Genomic DNA, 20,597 nt, shown 5'->3' with positions numbered 1-20,597 from the left:
GTGTTCCTACGCAACTGTCTGACATGCTCTGCTCATGTACCCCAAAACCTAAAATCCAATAAAAAATTAAAAAAAAAAAAGCTGCAACAATTAAAAAAAATAAAATAAAATAAAAATAAGAGAGAATCCAATGTCCTACTTAGGGTCTCTCTTTTCTTTAACGAAGGCATACAAAGCACTCAGCACAATCCCAGACCTTCTGAGAATTTCTCCCTTGAGAGATCTCAGGAAATATGAGGAAAAACAACTTCAAAAAAAAAAATTAGTGAAAGGCCTATTACTGTTTGCCTTCCTCTCTTTCAACCCTTGCCCTATTCTTTCTATTTTCTAGAAGTGTAGTGTCTCCTAAGTTTCAAACATTTTTTCCACTTCTTAGATTCCCAAGGTGGGCTGCCCTTTTCTGGCACTACATCTGTGAAAGGGACAGGGAAATGATCTTACAGAAATTGAACCCTGACACGGGGCTCATTTTCCTAAGGACCAGAATGTAGAAGGACAGGGTGGGACTGTGGAAGGATTAATTTCAGACAAGGGCAGCCTGTGGAGAGAGAAATCTGAAAAGGCTCTAGGCCTCTATGGGCATTTCCCTCCACTTTTTTTTCCTGCTGCTAGATGACTCTCACATATGAATCCTTATTTTCTTAGGAATGCAGATCAGGGTTTGGCAAGTACGTTTTTAGTAAATAATTGCTGAATGTTCAACGTTTAAAGGCAGAAGCATAACTTTGAGTGCACACAGTAATCACTGAAAATGATTCTGTACTCACTGTTGTGATGCAAATGCAAATTCTCCTAGCCCCTGCACTGACTCTGGAGTCACCTGTGAGTGACTCCAGCCAAAAGCCACACATGAGCCCCAGTCTGCCTCCAGGCAGCAGACCACAACACAGTATCCTGTATTGTGCACCTGTACACACCCATGGGCACACATTACACCCATAAACGGTGGGTTATGCTAAGGTGTACTTCCTTCCTCAGAGCCTCACCTTGTTCACTTTCCTTTTTCCCCACCCCTCACCCTACACAATGGGATTTTTGTTTGCTTCAGTAGCATGTGACAGCACAGTCCCTGCTTTGCCTAGCTCTGTGCTGCAAGTCTCTCAGGTAACAGGTGGCAGCTTCCCTTGTTGGATTCTAGGTTTTAAAAAAAATGACCTCATATGGGTGGAGCTCTGGGACTTCCTAGAGGTGGTGGCAGTCACAGCCAGGTAACCCTGGAGTGAAGCGGTTTGGTTAGAAGGGGCAGATAAACTTGTCACTCTAGTGGCTTTAACCCTCACCCCGAGGCACCTTAGCCACCAGCCATTGCCTGCAAGCCTCTAAAGCTTGTCTCTGCCTCATATGGAGTCCAAAGAAGCCACTGGAAAAGAAAATATGGTCACCAAGAAAAAGAATCTGGCCTTCTTGAGGCCCAGACTCTATATGCTGGAGAGAAGAAAGACTGACACTGTGGTTGAGAGCAGTGTTTCTGGGGACCACTCTGGTACCTTAAGGAGGAGCCAATCTGACAGGACCGAATACAACCAGAAATTACAAGGTAACCAAAAAGAAATCAATTGTCCCATGTTACTGCACTCCCAGCTCCATTTCTGCTACAATTCCATTTGCAAAGAAACACACAAGGCAGAGGAGAAAATCGAATACCACCTCTGCTTCCCACAAAATAAGATGAAAGTAAATGTAACCTGTAAATTATAGAAAAACTTTTTATTATGTGATTCAATAGTTAAAGAGTTAATTCTGAATTACTCTTAATATTGCTTTTTTTTTTTTCTGGTGAGGGTTATCATTTTTCTTCTACTTTCTCCTTTTCTTCTCCCTTCTCCACCCAACTTAAGAAGTGGAAAACACTAGAAAGTAAATGATTAGGAAACCTACAAAAGATTGTTTGTCTCGAAAGGCAGATGTGTGATATTACCCTATGACATCTATCTAGGTAATTGTACTGAACGGTTGATTGTGGTTATCTTAAATAGGGGCATGAAACTGTAATCGTGTCTATGAAAAAGAAGGAATGTTATAGTCAGATGGTATAACAAGATTTGCTGAAATTTGCTCAGGTGATCATTTCCTTTAAGTAAATTGAATAATACTCAAATATGGTAAGAAATGTTTAGCCTGCTTATTTTGAACGACATTTGAGGAAATAACTTCAGTTTATTTTGTGATGGTACCCTTCCTTTCTCTCCTCTGTTTCCCAAAGGTCATTCGATCTAGTAAAATTTCATTTTGATGTTGATACTGGGCAGCGTTTTAAGTCTTCTCTGCAGTACCGGTTATGTGATCTTCCAGAACTTTCCTCTTCTGCTCTGAGCACAAGTTCTGTTTGAATGCTCATTGTCCCACTGTGAGCTGTCGTTTTGGATTTGAAAAACTATGATGAGATCAGAAAGACCAATAGGACATTCTTATGTTTAGCAAATCTCCACAAATGTGACCTAAGATTTAGTTATGCAAATCAATTAAGTTAAATTAAATGAATTTAAATTAAATATAAAAATCATTACTATAAGTTAATGTGTAAAAATTAAAAAAATTACTGGTAGTTCAGCACTAAAGCTGAACTTAAACATTAATCTTATCTTCAAAAATTTTTTTTAATGAGGGAGGGTGCTGTTTAATCTTTGAAATTATTTTTTTCTCAAAGCAATGGATACATTGGAAATAATGCATTTTTAAAAATTTTAACTTTTACTTTATATTCAGGGGGTATGTGTGTGTTTGTTACATAAGTATTGTGTGTGATTTGGGGTACAAATGATCTCATCACCCAGGTACTGAGCATAGTACCTATTAGGCAGTTTTTCAGCCCTTGCTTATCCCTTTCTCCCCACTCCGGTCATCCTCAGTATCTACTGTTGCCAACTTTATGTCCATGTATGTCTAATGTTTAGCTCTTATTCGTAAGTAGAACATGCAGTATTTGGTTTTCCGTTCCAGCATTAATTTGCTTAGGATAATGGCCTCAGGTTGTATTCGCGTTGCTACAAAGGACATGATTTTGTTCTTTCTTATGGCTGTGTAGTTATTCCATGGTGAATACGTGCCATGAGAATTTAAAATCATACACATTTGGTTTCTAATCCTGGCTCTTCAACTTACTACCTATAAGAACTTGAGCAAATTATCTTAAATATCTGAGCCTCAATTTTCCTATCTGTGAAAGTGAGACTAATGATACTTACCACATAGTGTTGTTGGGAGAATGAAATTCGATAATTACATAAAACAGCTAGTATACTGGCTGACACATTTTAGGAATAATGGGTACCATAATGATAGAATTTACCCAATATTAATCGAAGTTTATATATTTTATATCTCTTTTTCAGTTCTTTTTGGTCCTTTAATAAAGAAACCACATCTAAAAATTCAGGAAAAGCTCATTGCTTTATCCCTAATTACACATTTTCTTCTGTCTGAGTTGCTCTAATTCAGCATCTATCAAAGTCTCTTAGCAAAATAAAAATAGAAAATAATTTTTGCTACTCACAAATTTTTGCTTACTACATTTACCTAAAAAAATAAGTCTATGACCACATAATATAGCAGCATGTGTTGGTTACTTTGCAGAAGACCTCAGGCTTCTTATGCACTTCATTTGATTTGCGGCTTTTCTATGCTTTGTTGGATTCTTTGAAGGTGGAAGGCAAAACTCAGGTGTTAACACATGCTCCTAGAACTGTCTGTGCTTGAGAAAAATCACCAAGGAGTATAGAAGAGCACATATGCCATAAAGATAGGCTGCCTCCTGATAAGTAAAGTTTTTAAAATGTAATCCTTAAAAAAATCCAAGTCTGATTATCGAGTGCCTAATAGAGCTTTTAGCATGATTCGACTATAACAGCTTTGGCAACACCGGAAGGCATTTTCTCATTAATGTTCAAAGCAATCAGTCCTGTGGGTTTGCTTTCTGGCCTGTACTATACCCATTATCATGCAGATGAATCCTAAATCATCTTAAGAAGCTCTTTATTATCAAATGCTAAGAGCTTTTCTTCTGCCTTCCTTGGAACTGGTAGTCCCTGGGAGGCATTGAGTAAACACCTGGGCTGGTTAGAGCCCTCAGATAGATGGCCTAAAACTCTTGTGAAGTCAAAGTGTGCTTTCAAATACTGGAATTTCTGATAACACCACATTTCTAAAATTATTTAGTTGCTTATTTAATTGGTTGTCCTTCAATGCTGTGTTGCTAGAGAAAAATAATTCACTCCTCTAACTCTCTGGAGAAGCAAGTTCTCTGGGTTCTGGAAAATATAAGATCTTTCTTTGGCGCTCTTGAGCTTGTCTTTTAACCCATAATACACAGTCTATCTGTTCAATGCAATTCACTTTAGTAGTATGAATCTAAAGTTGTAATAACAATTTTTAAAATGCTACACGGGCTGAATTAAAGCAGTAGAAGAATATGGCTCTAATGAGGACATTCTAAAACCTTTGCAGAAGATCGTGATCACATCAACATAGTCATTCCTACTAAGCCTCGAGCTGAACAATAATAGAAAGGCTACCCTTAGGCTCCTTTACTCCTTAAACAGATGAATTCAGTTGACTGGCATCTATTGAATATATTATACGTTATCTTTGAAATTAATTTTTCTCAAGGCTCTTGATACATTGGAAAGAACGCAAATTGTAAAATCATATACATTTGGTAAATTGGCATTTATTGAATGTTTGATATACTGTGTCTTGAGGGTTACAATGAAGAGCAAAAACAGAATATGTGCCAGGAATTAAAACTACAAAATCATTAGGAAAACATGTCTGACCTTTACTCCAACAGGCTCAAAGTCTGGTTGGGAAAGATAAGACAGGTAAACAAATAAATGCAATAAAGTGGACTATAGAAGTAGAGGTAGGATCAGTGGGTCCGCAAAAGGAGGAAATGGTCTATTCAGGACTGTGTGAAGGAGGTGGTCAGAAAATGGAGTCTCTAAGAGGTGATAAGGGTAGGGATGAGGGAAGGTACAGGGAAAAAAAGGGCATTTTAACTTTTTCACTGTATTTAGCTCTGTCCGAATTGTTTTTGTTTCCTTGTTTATCATTTGTTATTGACTACTGTTTCTCTCCCATTTCTCTGCCTCCCCTCCCATACACCAAGAAAGAAACCCTATCTGTCTTGTTAACTGTTTCATCTCAGCAGTCCAGAATACAGTAAACACTCAGTAAGTGTTAAATAATATGAATGACTTAAATGATCAGGCTCAAGCAGGAAATTGCTGTGAAGAAAAGCACCAAGGCCTGAAATAATGGCCATTGTATATAAGTATCTAAATATGTAAGGACAGATGTTTCTATCAGAAAGATGATTCTTCAGTAAATGAACATATCTGAGATTAAAATGTACAGAATTTATATAATAAGTCATTCTTAGTGGAAGCCTCTTTCAGTCTCAAAATAACTTGAGGAATGTGGTGTTGCCAGAAATTCCAGGGAATAAAACAGGCTTTTAGAGCATACAACAACCATACTTCAAGTATGCCTCTTCTATTTGTAAGAAGAGCCATCTTAGCTTTCACTAGATCAGTTCCTCATTTCTGTTCTACTGGGAGCCATAGAAATTACCTAACTATAAGAAATTTCATGGTTGAGTTGCAAAAACTGAGAACTTCATAAATACTTTTATACATGACCTCTGTATTTGGAATATGCCTAATTTAAAAACTGTACAGAAGTGTGTCTGTACATATGCAGATATATATGTCTCTCCAGTTTATAGATATAGATATATGTGTATGTGTTCATGTGTGTACTTGAGACACATTTTTGCAATGATTAGACTTTTTATTGAAAGTTACTGTAACATTTAAAGAACAAAAAGAACAAAAGTTTACTAACATTCAGGAGTCTTCTGAAAACCATATGTTAGAAGCAAATTTTTCAGTGCCGCAAAAGTAATAGCACTCGAATGTAAATTTTCTCAGCAAGGCTATTTTTATGTTTATAGAAGGGTGCATTTCATGGATGGAGCAAAAAAAGCACACCTGGAAAAGGAAGGGAAGGGGTTCTTATCCCTGATGCAGGTAGCCCCTATTGCTGTGTTGTTTCCCTATTGGTTAGGGTTGGACTGCACAGTCTAAGTTAATTCTGTTGGCTGATTTAAAGATATCAGGGGTACCAGCCAGAGTGGTGAGGTGAACAGTTTCAGCAGAAAAGACAGTTATGGAACAGGTAACTAAAGGTGACTCAAGTCAGAGCAGGTGACCAGGGGTGGCTCAGGACAAAGCAGGCGACCAGAGATGTGAACTATAATCAGTGGTGGGCAAGCTGTTTACTGAAACTAGGTGCAAGGACATGAAGAAAATGAGAAAGTTAAATTTAACATGGAGAACAAAGAACACAGAAACTAAACATACCGGCATACTGATTCTTTGAAGAGAAATTTGGAACTCACAGTATTCAACATATATATGATTTATGTAACTGACATTATAGATTTCCTCTCAGTTTACCTTTGCTAAAATATGAAGTTTAGAGGTCTTGCTCTATGGGTATCATGGACTGAATGTTTGTGTCCCTCTAAATTTCATACGTGAAACCTAATCCCCAATGTGACAGTATTAGGAGGTGGGGTCTTTAGGAGGTAATTAATTATTGAGGGTGGAGTTTTCATGAATGGGATTAGTATCCCTTAAAAGAAAAGACAAAAGAGAGCTTGCTTCTCTCTGCTCTCAGCCATGTCAGGATACAAGAACGTGGCCATCTGCAAACCAGGAAGTGGATTCTAAGCAGGAATAAGATCTTCCTCATTAGGAATAAGATCAGCTTGATTCTAGATTTTCCAGCTTCCAGAACTGTGAAAAATAAATGTTTGCTGAACTTAATCCACCCAGTCTCTAATATATTTGTTATAGCAGCCCAAACCAACCAAGTTACCTTTATCCTCTATGGCCACACTAAACTTCTGTTTAATTTTCTGGCTAATGCTTATTTTGTTTATCCAACACCAGGTGAAAAGGTAGGAATACATGGGTAAAGTGCTATTACCCATTATCACTGCTGGTAACGCAAGGCAAAAATTAACTCTCCACTTCATAGTGGAACTGTGTTTTATTTTTATTATTGCAAATGCTATTGTATCATTCTCATGGAGAAAGGTTATCTCTATGATACCTGAAGTTATCTTACTATGATGTTAAAGATGAACCATCCTACTGTATGAACTTTATACAAAATAACATACTGTGCCATGTGGGGACAAGTGGCTCAAATAATAAATTAGACTGTTAAGACTATGAGGCCATTTAATTTAACATGTTTTTCAAGAACATAGACAGTCTGTCAGTGAGCAGAAATTAACACTGGAAGACTTGGTGAGTTTTGTTCAAGGCCAAATGAAGAATGGAGTAAAACAAATTGTCCAGCTTCCTGTGTATGTTTCTATCCCAGTGCTACAAACCCTTTTTGTTCATGTCTGTTCTTTGATTATTGAGTAGCAATTTCCCCTTTACCTGACTTCATACACTCTATGGTAAAATGGGAAGTATCTGAATCAGTAATGTGACACCAGTGCAAATAGGTGTGTGTCATAGTTTGAAGGACAAATCTTTCTTTGAGGCAAGACACTGTAAAAACTCAGTAATTTTTGTCTTACTGCATGCATAGAAACCAATGTAAAGCATGGTATTTTACTTTCCTATTTTTTTCAATAGAGTCATCTTGTAGTTTTTAGGAGAAATATTTGTATCAAATAACGTATGAGTCACAGAAATTGAGACTGTTTGAGCTATTCTACTATTACCACATTGTGATAGACAAATTTATTCCTGTGTTTGACCAATATGACTTTAGTGTAACTTTCTTAAAAGTAGCAAATAGTATTTCTAGTTGTGCTTTTTTTATTTATAAAATTATGGGTTTATCGAAATGTAAAATGAGGCATCAATAGGAAGAAGGACTGAAAAGAGGAAGAAGAGAGAGAAGGGGAGAGATAGATAGAAACCAAGCAAGCAGCAAGCATGAATAGAAATACACCTTAAAATAGTAATGTAGTTGGAGAAAATATGGGAGAGAGACAAGCACTCAAGCTACATTCATCTTTGTTTCTGTTGGCACAGGAAAGAAAGAAAACCTCTGTTTATAGAATTACTTTTTCTTGATGCCATAATCTATATTAGCATCAGTACCTTTGTGAATATTGACTTTCTGATAAAAGTGGAATTATTGCAAGAGTTGCTAAATTGATAAGCAGTATCATTCTTAGAACAAGACAAGACTCAAAGTTATGGCTTATCTGGGAGTCCTACCTTCACTTCTAGACTGTATCTGAGACTGTGGAATTTTCTGCTCAACAGACCCCAGTACTGGCTCTGACATTTGCTTGGACTTCTTCTTATCCCATGCTCTCAAGAACAGAGTGTGGTTGCTGGTGTGCATGCTCTCAGGCCCAAGGGACAGTTGATTATGAGAGTGTTTTTAGAGCTTGATCATGCTGGAGTGTTTATACCATGTCTATCAGCTTCCTCTGGGTGGGAAAGCTGGTAGAGAGAAAGGTAGGGATGTAGCAGGAGTGACCAGGGGAAATGGATTGCTCGAACACCGAATACAGGAGGAGGAAGGGTTTATTATTACTCTTACGACCGGGAGCCTGGGCGGTAATTTGTCCAAAACCCAGCTCATCTAACAAAGGGAGGTTCACCCTTTATATAGGCTTATACTTTAGATATTACAGGTGAAAGAATCTTAGGTTCATAGTTTTAGGACTCACATGTGAAAAGCTTCTGGTTTACAGTTTCAGGAATCACATATGAAAGGGTTCCGGTTTACAGTTTTAGGACTCACATGTGAAAAGGTTTCTGGTTGATCTTGTTTTAAGTAAAAATAGTGCCTTTTGGAGAGTTTCCCCAAGGCCTAGCCTGTCACCTATAGGTATGTAAAACTGGAGGCATCAGTCGGTCGACCTTTTCTTCTATTGAAATGCAGCATGATAGTCAAAGGGGAAGTTGATCTGAGAAGCCTGGGTCTCCCTCTTCAGGGATACAAGCCTCAAGACTGAGTAGGAGTGCATGTGTCCCATTGCCCCCTGCCAAATTTTGGCACGAAACTCTGAGGTATACAAGAAATCTAAATTAGAAGTTGGCCTTCCAGATTGTTAAAAAATATATTTATCAAGACAGAAGGATACATCACATTTTATTTAATAATTTGCCAGCTTGATTTATAACTTTTAAATATGTAGATCTGATATGCTGGCATCCATCTGTATCCTTGCTCCAGGTCCCACAGGGAGGCAGCTTTGTGTGGTTTTTGCCTGTAATCTATTTCAGGATATAACAGTCTTTCTATACTAGGTTGCGAAAGTAAGAGGGAAGGCAAAATTTCAAGAAGAGAAGGGAGAGATTGAGTATTAATATTATGTTATCTGCTGGGAACTATGCTAGCCAGAGGCTGTCACATACACTGTGACTGAATACCAATACCTCTTCTCTTAAGTTCTGATTTTATCATTGAGAAAAATAGATGGTGGGGCTTGGGTTTGAGATGTCACATGCTTGCAATATTTGCAAAACAGAATGAATTTAATTAGTTGACTCAGTAGGTATTTTATACATATGATTTACTGGTAATAAGAAGTCAAAGCCATTTGATAGTTGCAGCACATGTTTTGTAATATGATGACATTTCTCTGCTACCATAAGAGAGCTTAACTTGCTGTTTTTCACTTTGGAATATATCCTCTTTCTTTTGAATTATAGTGGCATGTCCCTGCCAGAGTGTCACTGTTTAATAAATACTTTTTTTTCATTTAATTGTCAGGGTACAAAATTACAAAGGCAGGTAAGCAAACATGCCTTATAGTAATAGCTTAATGATCTCCATTTCCCACTTTGGTGAGTATCCTGACACTGAAACTCATATTTCTTTAATTTTATGCCTGTTGTCATTTATTTGCATCTCATAAAACTTAATATATATCAGATTAACTGAGAGTCCTATTCTATAGCAATGAGAGGAGGGAATACATTTGCAAATGAAAAGAATGGAATCTTATGCTAGAAGCAAGCAACTCTTTATCTGGGTAGGTGATATTTCAATAGAATTCTATGAAGTCAGCTTAAATTGTGAATCATAACTTAAATGCAGCAGAAACACAGAGTGCTATGATTAAACGCCTTTGTCCAAGGTTTTCTGACCAATTTTTTTCTTGATTAATGAGTCAGAGAATAAATAAATTCTCTAAGATACCTGCATTGAAACCCTCGATAGAGGATGCAGTCTTAGACTTACATACAATTCTTACTTAAAGAAGAAAACTTAAAGCTCATGCCATCTAGCTACTACTTTAAGTATTGTGAGTCATTATAGCACCTCACAGAAATTGTCTTTCCTGAATGCTTCTTAATGTTAGGTCTCCAATGTCACTACAAAAATCCATCACAGATTTCTCCTTCTATATTTGTTGTGAAATGGTTGATGAAGACATTGTTTGCCTCTCTCAGTGCTATCCAGATTTTATTCAATGGAAAACTGATTCCGCTTAAGAATAAAAACATATCCCCTCCCAGATAAAAACAAGCGGTTTACTATATTTACCTGCCAGGAGCTTAGAGCCAAATTTGTACCTGCTCCCTGGCCTTTATATTAGCATTTTGTCTGTTTAAAAGACATTTTCCCATATAGGCCCGGTGTGGTGACTCATGCCTATAATCCCAGGACTTTGGGAGGCCAAGGTGGCCGGAACGCTTGAGCTCAGGAATTTGACACAAGCCTAGGCAACATGGTGAGACCCTATCTCTACCAAAAAAGAAAAAAAATTAGCTCCTGGTGGTACATGTCTGTAATCCCAGCTACTGATTAATCCCAGCTATGGCTTAAATCCTAAGTCTTTTTTTCCCAAGGAGAATTATATTCAAATGACAGAAAAAGCAAAAAATAAAATAAAGTAGTATATTTTTTATATACGGGCTGAGGCACAAGATCACTTGAACCTTGGAGGCAGAAGTTGCAGTGAGCTGAGATTGTGCCACTGCACTCCAGCCTGAAGTTTCAAAAAATAAAAATAAAAATATAATAAAATAAAAGATTCCCCAAATTTCTGCAAGTATGGATTTTTATCATGGAAGCCTCTGTTCACCTTTTTGGGAGTCTATCCCTGACCATCTGACTGAAAGTGATGTAGGTGAGGAAATACTTTTCCTCTACCCTGTTAAAGTCTGTGACTAAGACCTGTGAATTGTATAGACAAAAGACATACTTACAAAAGAAAAAGCATATACACGTTATTTGAGGTTAATATCTTTATGTGTCATGGTGGGCTTTGTAGAAAGAAACAAGTAAAAATCTCAAAGAAGTAGTTAGACCCAGGGGTTTATATAATATTTTAACAAAGAGTCATAAATTGTGGAGCTATGACAAAGCCAAAGTAAAAGAGTTTAGGGTTGGGGAAAGAAATTGTGGAAAAGTGACTAGGAAATAGATGGGGGAAGCTAATGGAAGATAAAGGTTACTTTTTTAAGATTTGTTTATATAGACTCATCTCTACGTTAACTCACTGTCTCTGATAAGAATATTCCCTTCTTTGTTATATAGGGAGGGCACTTTTCTCATGATAAATTTACACTCTGCTTTTAAGTAAAAAAGGGAAAGGCAGAGAGACCTTTCTGCATCTGTTGTTGAGTGTCTCCAGCTCAAAATAATATGCCAAAGTGGCATGGTTAAGGATGGCATGTTCTGATCCCCCTCAGTGGCTTTCATACCATCTATTACTCTATGAATTTATACTACTTTATTCTATTTTTTGCTTTTTCTGTCATTTGAATATAATTCTCCTTGGGGAAAAAGAATTAGAATTTGAGCAATGCCTAGTATACAGTTACTCTGCTCAATGATTCCTTATTGCATGACTTTAAAATATCCAATGAATAATTACGATTATATCGATCCTTATGACATACTTGCTTTTACAATTCTGTCATTTTCATTTTGTGTAATGGTAGTTAACTTTCGGTTAACTTTTTTACATTCTTTTTCTGTAAAGAAAGGTGATAAATAAATAAATATTATTAAACAAGAAAATAGAATTTCCTGGCCAAGCAAAATAGGATCTCTTTTTTCTAATAAATTTATTCAACAAATATTTGCTAGGTATTCATATGTGCCAGATATGACTAGATTCTAAGAATATTTTTAAAAATATCAGTAGCAAACCCAGCCCATTGAGTGAGACAGGTTGTGAACAAATTATTGCAGTAATGTAACAAGTGCCTAAGGTATACTGCAAATAGGGTTTCTGAGTTGCAAATTCTGAAATAGAGATTAGGGTGCAGGGGGTTTACTAGACAACATTCTTGTGACTATCACTTGGGGAAGAAAAGGGAAGGACATATGCCTGGGCAGAAGGAGAGGCTGAGCTGTGATGTTGTCTCATGGGAAGCTTTAGCCAACTCTAAGGGGAGTTCTGAAGATGAACGATTTTTTAAAGTTGTCCCCAGTGTTGTGAAGGACCTGGGCCCTCAAATCACACTTTAGGTTTGAGGATGTGGCTATTTTGGGAAGGGGCAGGACTTGAGAGGTGCTCTCATCTGATATAATTCCTAAAGAGGGCATATCTGTTTGGTTCCACTCCCAGAGCTGAAATAATACTTTATCCCTTCCTTTAAGGGGAACTGGTGCTAACATAGCATCCACCACATATTAAGTGGTTATTATTATTAGAGACACAAATAAAGCAATACAGGAGCTATGATAAGAAAGAGCTTAATTGCACCTCTGAAATGCCAGAAGAAAATACACTGAAATCTGATTCTTGAAATCCAATTAGGACTTTTAGGGGCAGAAGGCATTCCAGGCAGAGGGATTATGCTGGTTCTCATACATGGAACAAGATAATAATACTGGTTTTGTATTTGGGAATTTCTAAATGGAAGAGCTGGCACAAACTCCAACTGAACATCTGTAGTAGGCACTTAGGTGCAGTATGTCATTTCATGCTCGTAGTAACTTTGCAAATAAGTTATTGTCATATATTTACAGATGATAAAATGGAGGTTAAGAGAGGTATAGGTATTCTCCCAGTGGTCACACAGCTATTAATAGTAACGGGTGAAGTCAGTTTTCCTGAGGTCTGCTTGGCTCCAATGTCAGTGCTTTTTCAACCACTAGGCAGTTTTCTCATTCTAACCTTGGTCTTTAGTAGTAGTACCTGTTTTGTGGTTTGTGCTTAGGAAATCAACTGATTTTAATATACTTTTGAACCATACTCACAAGCATCGAGAGAACCGTTAAGTTCTGCGAATACGTTCATCTGCAATCTTGAAGTGAACAATGACCCACAAGTGCTTTTCAGTAGCTGTGTTATTTTATGCTTCTCAACAAAATGTTTTATGTGCTTAGAAATTAGAAAGATACTCTATTGCACTGAATATTCACAGAATCACTACAATATTCTACTCTAAAAATACAAAACTGATTATCTGAATTATCTAGTCTTTGAAAACTGCTTGTCATCACTAATTACAAAGTGCATAGCTGGATGAGGGTGCTTGGTGAAAAACCTGGTCAGTATGTCCAGAAAAACTACATGGCTCCTTTGCTCAACATTTTTCATTGCTTTTGTTTTTCTATAGGTAGCAGCAGTACCCAAAGAGGAGAATATAAACCCCAGGATATTTTACAGACAATCTATTGTGAGAAGAAAAAAATAAGTGTGATTTTTTAGTATCACTGTTTGAAAATATTTATTTTTGTGTATGCTTCATAATGTGTATGATACATTAATACTATACATATATTAGAGGTATATCCACAGAACAGTCTAACTGACACAATAAAAAAATTTACCATAAAATTCTGACACACGCTACTACATGGATGATCATCAAAGACATTGTGCTAACTAAAATAAGCCAGGCACAAAAGGGCAAACACTATATGATTCTACTTATATGAGGTACATAGAGTAGTCAAATTCATAGCGACAAAAATTAGCATGGTGGTGTCCAGGGGCTGGGGGAAAGGAGAAAATGGGGAATTATTGTTTAATGGGTAGAGTTTCTATTTGGAAAGATGAAAAATTTCTGAAGGCAGATGATGGTAATAATTGCCCAATAATGTGGATATAGTTAATGCTGCTGAACTGTTTACTTAAAAGTAGTTATCATGGTACATTTTATGTCATTAGTATTTTACCACAATAAAAAAATAATAAAAAAGTTTGGCAGCCCCTGGTTTACAGCATTAAAGTGGAATGCAAGGCTTCTCCCAATCTGACTCTCTGTCATCTCTGGCCTGCAGAACAGTGTTACTTTTGTCAATGAAAACAGTCAAACTCTGTGAAATATTTGAAGATATTTATTCTGAGCCAAATGTGAGGGACCAATGACCTATGACACAGCCCTCAGGAGATGCTGAGAACATGTGCTTAAGGTGGTAAGCCTACAACTTGGTTTTATACATTTTAAGTATTGGTCAGGAAAGGTAGAACAACTGGAAGCAGGGTGGAGGGAAGGAGTGAGGGGGCTTCCAGATCACAGGCAGACTCAAAGATTTTCTGATTGGCAGTAGGTTGAGTTATTATCTAAAGACCTGATATCAATAGCATGCAATGTCAGAGTTAAGATAAGGGGTTGTGGAGACCAAGGTTTTTTCACACAGTTGAACACCCCAGGTAGCAGGCTTCAGAGAGAATAGATTGTAAATGTTTCTTACCAGACTTAAACAATCTGTTCCATCGGTCTTAAGAGCTGTTTTAATGATAATGTTGGTCAGCTGTGTCTTAATTAGAACAGGGATGAGAGAATAATGAGGCATATCTAACTCCCCTTTCTCATCATAGCCTGAACTAGTTTTCCAGTTTAACTTTGGAATGCCCTTGGCCAAGAGAAGGAGTTCATTCAGATGGTTGGGGGGTTAAAATTTTATTTTTGGTTTACATCATGCAGGACAGTTCTACTTTGGCCTGGCATCCTTTGATAAGGTTGCTCCCCCCATCCCAGTTGCTTTGTAAACCCCTAACTCATCTTTTTATGTCTATCCTTCTCAGTCATTACACCTAAACTATATTCATGTCTCACACCCTCTCTATATTTCACATAGTTGGTATTTACATGTCAGTGTTTCTCTCACTCAGTTGAACTTCTTGAAGACAGGCACATTTATATCTACATGCCTAAAAAAAGTTGGCATGTACTCAATAACTATGTTTGTTGAATGAATGAGTAAATGAGTACATGAATAAACAATCAATGGACGGTGCGGCAGTTGTGCAATGAAAGTCCTGGTGAATAAAGGAGGCCCTTCTCCATGGCTCATTCCATCTCAGCCAGCTCTTTATTACTTCTTCACTGGCTTCAGGCTCATAGCACCTGGGTATGCATCTAACTCAGCTGAAGGAATTATTTATCAATTTTTCTCATGTCTTACATTTCTATTCTCTATATTATGATCTGTTGAATCATTTTTTAAAATTCTGCCATCATTAGCAAGGGCATAAAAAAATCACATCTACCATGTACTGGAGAACTGATCAGTCATCACACTGAACATAATATCACATTTTTATAACCAGACATAGTAGGTATAGAAATTAAATTATTTTTGTTCTGAGATAATCAAATACTATAAGTAGAGTGATTTTCTCATTTGCTTTCTTTATGTTTTTTGTTAACCAGATCTATACATCTAAAAATATAAATAACACATTTGAAATAAATACTCTCTTAGAGTTTGAATTTCTTGTTAATGCCACACCAATCAAATATTTAGGGTTGTCATTATGATACAATGATGGTATTGTTTTAAAAATATTCAAAACTTTACTGAATATTTTTGAAATATTGGAATTATAATCTCATAGTATGCTTTTGCTTCTTTATTCTGAGCATTTCTGCATTGAGTAAAATGTTAAGATATAAAATTAGATTATTTTTAATGAAGGAATCCTTGGGAAAAAGGCAATACAACTCTGAGAAACTTAAAGCTTCATTAAATTGCAGTTGTGAGCAAAAATTTTTAAGTGTTTGATTTTTCGTATACAGAGTATAATAATTATATAATTGTAGTTAGATTTTTCTTTCAGTAAATCATAAATCATGTAAGATTTTGGATTGGGTTTAGTGTATAAGCAAAGCTCAAATTCTATATCTTTTTTGCTATGTGTTCTTATAAGTATGTACAAGGTAAAAACAAAAAAATATGTAAAACACTCAAATTATAATTTGATTTTATTTTCAAAATATCCTTTTCCACTTTGATATGTTTATGTTAAAACCCTGATTACCTTTTCTGCCCTTATATTACCTCATGTGTAGTAAAAGTACATTAATATATTCACTCTGTGTACTATATGCATACATACTGCACACTAATGAAGAATATATGTGTGTGTATATACATATACTGATGCATCACACTGTTTTCTAACATGGTGTTTGGAACCTGTGATCTGCAATAATTGACTAAGTTGAACTAAAAGAGTCTGTTTCAACTGGTTGAAAGGAAAACTAACCTGTTTCTCATTTTCTAAAATGGGTAAAAAATACAAAATGATATACCTTACATCTAAGCCTATATAAAAGTTTTGGTGATAAAAAGAGGTGTGGAGAAGCACGAATGCTCTGATAATTTTCCCAGAAATTGTTTTAAACTTACCTTTACCTTGAATTCATGCAGTATTTGAAGAAAAAAATCAAACTATGGGATCAGCCTTCACTACTGTACTATGACTTGCTACTCTTTAAGTTTCTGCTCAAAATTTGCGTTATTGATGAGGTCTTCCTGACCTCTTTCTATACAGTAGTAACCACCAGCTGCTTTATTTTTCTTCATAGTTCCTTATCACTATCAGCTAGCTATATATTTCCTTATTAACTGGTTGATTGTTTCTCTTCTGTCAATAAAATATAAGTTTCATGAGGGCTGAGGTTTTTCTCTTTTTTTCCACTGCTTTATTGCTAGCATCTAGAACAGGATTTCTCAATATATTTATACTACTAATTTCTTGTTGTGGGGAACTGTCCTGTGCATTGCAGGATATTAGCAGAAGCATCCCTCACTGCTGGCAGCCATCCCTGACCCAAGCTGTGAGAACCAAAAACAACTCCAAACCTTGCCAAATATTCCCTGGGGGTAGGGGAGACGTAAAATTGCCAGATTAAGAACCACAGGTCTTGAACAATGCACGGCACAAGGAACACTCAAGAAATGCTAGTTGGGTGAACGAACAAATGGATAAAAGCAGTATTTCTTATCTAGCCAAAATTTTGCTTCCTAGATAATAGAACAACCACAACAGAATAAATGAATACAGGGAGGCCTTTACCAAGTCACGTTCCCATTCTATTCAGGGCTCATAATCTTCGCCTTTTCACTCATCTTCTGCTAAAGACTTTAAATAAAAACATTTTCAGAAGTGCCCATTTATTTAGCTCCTAATTGTTCTGTCAGTGCTATGCTGATCATTGTTGGAGCTGGTAAATTCAAACCAGCGCCGCTTAAGTATTTTTCAAGCCAGGTAAGTTTGTTTAATTCCTTTTTGAACTCCGCTAATCTACTTTCTGTGCCAATTAGCAGTCAGAGGAAATAAATCACATGCCCTTCCAATGAGGATAAAATATTCCCTGCCCCAATGTTTGGGCTTTCAAATTCAGAGTCTCGAAGGGTCTGCTCCTCACATTTTCGCTTAATACCTCACTGGCTTCTCTCCAAACCCTGCCTGACATGCAATTATTTTCAACCTGTTTCACAGAATGTTGCTCCATTCATCTTTCTGTGGGTCAGATTTCCATTGAAACTGATTTTAAAAGATAAAAGATTTTACTGTGTGAAACTTATGTCAGTAGGGTCCAACGAAATATTAAGCCAAGGTTTTTTTGGGGGGTTTATGGGGACAGATATGAAATTGACAGCATGGAGAGGGATGAAAGAACATTTATAATCATACCTAGGGATTTCATAATGATCTGTCTGGAATAAAACTGTAGATTGAATTATGGGTGGGTGTTTGCACTATATGGGTAGAAAGGGAATTGGACTGAGAGAGGGAGGGAGGGAAGGAGTGTTGGTCAGAAGTTCTGAACTCAGTTTCTGGCTTTGTTACTTAAGGTAGAAGACTTACTCTCTCTAGAAATTAGCTTCCTTTTTTATATAATGAGGTAGAACTGAACAGAACTTATCACCTTATCTCCTCTACTTGTTCTTTTCCCATTGTTCCCTATTCCTTTAAATGGTACCGTGACCCAGTTAACAAGTCAGAAATCTGAGAGTCAGCTTTGACTTCTCCTTTACACTCTGCCTTGATTACTCACCAGTTCATGCTAATTTCACCTCTTGAATTTCCCTTCATCTGTTCAGTTCTTTCTGTCTTCTTGGCAATTAGACTAATCTGAACTCCCAGCTTCTTTCGCCTAGTGACTAGACTGTCCAGGCGAGAGCCACTTCACTACCCCCAGCCTTGCTCCTCACCCTCCCCTCCCAAATCTGGTCCTGTGAAGGCCAAAGTGATCTTGCTAAGAGAATCTAATCATGCCCCTCACTTATTTAAAACTTCCTCATTGTCAAGATCTGTCTTTTGAGAATGTCTCCAGACTCATCTCCTTTTCACATACTCTGTCGCTTGTACTTCAGCCTCACTAAGCTGTTTTCACATCTTTTTTTTTTTTTTTTGCCACCAAGCCTTTAAATATACCATTTCTTTTCCTCATGACATCTTTGCATCTCTCTTTACCTTCTGCTACCTCTTTCAGATTTCAACTGTGTCACTTCTCAAGTAGGACTGACGTCCAGGCTGTGCTATGCTTAGCATGGGTCACAGGTTATTATAATTATATTTGTTCTACAATATTAATTTTTGTGGCTACATAGCTGCATATATTTATGGGTTACATGAGATATTCGATACAGGCATGCAGTGCATAGTAATTCCATCAGGATAAATAGGGTATCCTTCACCTCAACAATTTATCCTTTGTGTTATAAATAATCCAATTACACTCTCTTACATATTTTAAAATGTACAGTTAAATTATTTTTTTATTACAGTCACCTTGTGCTAGCAAATACTGGGCCTTATTTATTCTTTCTAACTATGATTTTGTACCCATTAATCATCCGCCTTTCCTCCACTACCTCCCTCAGACCACTCTTCCCAGCCTCTGGCAGTCATCCTTTTACTATCTCTATGAGTTCAATCGTTTTAATTTTTAGCACAGATAAATGACAACTTAAAAAGTTTGTCTTTCTATGCCTGGCTTATTTTGTTTAACATAATGGCCTCCAGTTCCACCCATATCGCTGCAAATGATGGGGTATTATTCCTTTTATGCCTGAATAGTAAGTACTCCATTTACACCAGTTTTTAAATGTCGACCAATATTTTAAAATGCAAAGTGATTTGTTCGCATAATCTTTCTGGAATAATTCTTAATTTTTTTAATTTGTCTCATTCAACTCCTAATATCACAGCAGTGCTTTGGCAACTTTATAAAATTATTTCAAAACATTAAAGCAATTTTCACAGAAATATATACATGCTATTTTACTCTCATATTTCAGTGATTTCTGTGAGTTTGGTTAAATTAATGTAATTACAAAGAAGTACAACTGACATAATGAAGTCAGCTGTTGAACACAATTAAGTCTTGAAAAACATACCCCTTGATTGTTAAGTGGAGAAGTACATAGGCATCAGTTTGTATATTTTAGAGAAAGAATGGAAAATGTTGATTTATCTTATGACTTCAATACCCTGTCTTTACTTCTAGGTTATACATATCTTGATGATAAGAGCTGGTGTTTATTCATTATAATATACACAACACAAAGCACGATACCAGCTCAATATCCAATATGTAATTTTAAAAATTGATATTAAATTAGATATAAGGCTTCTTTAAAAGACTATGGAATTTGTAAAATTGTTAACTTACCTTCAAATTCCAATATTCTTTGCTTTGTATGTGATTATAAACATCTTTGTGTTGTGATGAAATTATATGCTAGTTAATGGCCAGGTTCTTGTGTTGTATTATCTTAGTGTTCTCCATAGACAAATGACTGTGAAAGTTGCCCAGTAAGTACGTATTGAATGGTGTATGTGGTGCATGCCTGGCTGGCTGTTGTGAGTATGAAAATGTTCCAGCATTCTTGAGGTATGTCTTTATGAGCAGCATGATAATGGATTAATATATATTGCATTTTGTTTATAAAAGTGCATGTTCCTGAAAATTATTTTTAGGGCAAGGATGAGTGTTGTTAAGTAAGACATTAAACAAAACCTCAAGCTTGGTATATGAAATTATTCACAACAAATATAATAAGAGATCAGTAAGATTGCAATGTTATTATATTATGCCATCAACATGCAAGGGCTATATTTCTAGCTCATTTGAATTCAGCCTGAATAATAGCAGTGCACATTAGGCCTGGTGTTGAACCGACTTTGTAGCAGTCTTCAGTGTTTTTGCTTTTTCCAGCCAAGGAGGGCAATTTCCTGATAGCTGCTCAGTCTCCCCTCTTGGCCTTGGAACATTTCCAAGGAAAAGAAAAAGAGGGAAAGCAGGTGCAGCCATTCAGAACCAGATATAGAATAATGGCAAGTAAATCATGGTCATGAAAACAATGACTGACATTTTTTGAGAGGTTTCTGGTGTGTCAGACGC

The 20,597-nt window shown here is 36.5% G+C and overlaps 1 protein-coding gene across 2 annotated transcripts in view; it reads left to right on the top strand.

Moving 5' to 3' along the window:
* The first annotated feature begins 1,193 nt into the window (after window positions 1-1,193).
* Window positions 1,194-20,597, top strand: part of ARHGEF38 (Rho guanine nucleotide exchange factor 38) — a 132,932-nt gene continuing 113,528 nt past the window's right edge. Inside the window, exon 1 of one of the 2 annotated variants that reach the window (XM_035293202.3) lies at window positions 1,194-1,537. In XM_035293202.3, coding sequence (XP_035149093.3) covers window positions 1,342-1,537 — 196 coding nt within the window. In that variant the 5' untranslated portion in view covers window positions 1,194-1,341. Of the gene's footprint in view, window positions 1,538-4,866; window positions 4,944-20,597 lie in introns of those variants that run through there. The other variant, XM_078366742.1, reaches the window with a different exon arrangement.

The sequence above is a fragment of the Callithrix jacchus genome, chromosome 3, assembly GCF_049354715.1.
Source record: "Callithrix jacchus isolate 240 chromosome 3, calJac240_pri, whole genome shotgun sequence".
Taxonomy (NCBI): Eukaryota; Metazoa; Chordata; class Mammalia; order Primates; family Cebidae; genus Callithrix; species Callithrix jacchus.
The sequence above is the reverse complement of the archived record's forward strand: the minus strand, read 5'-3'. Positions and strand labels throughout refer to the sequence as shown.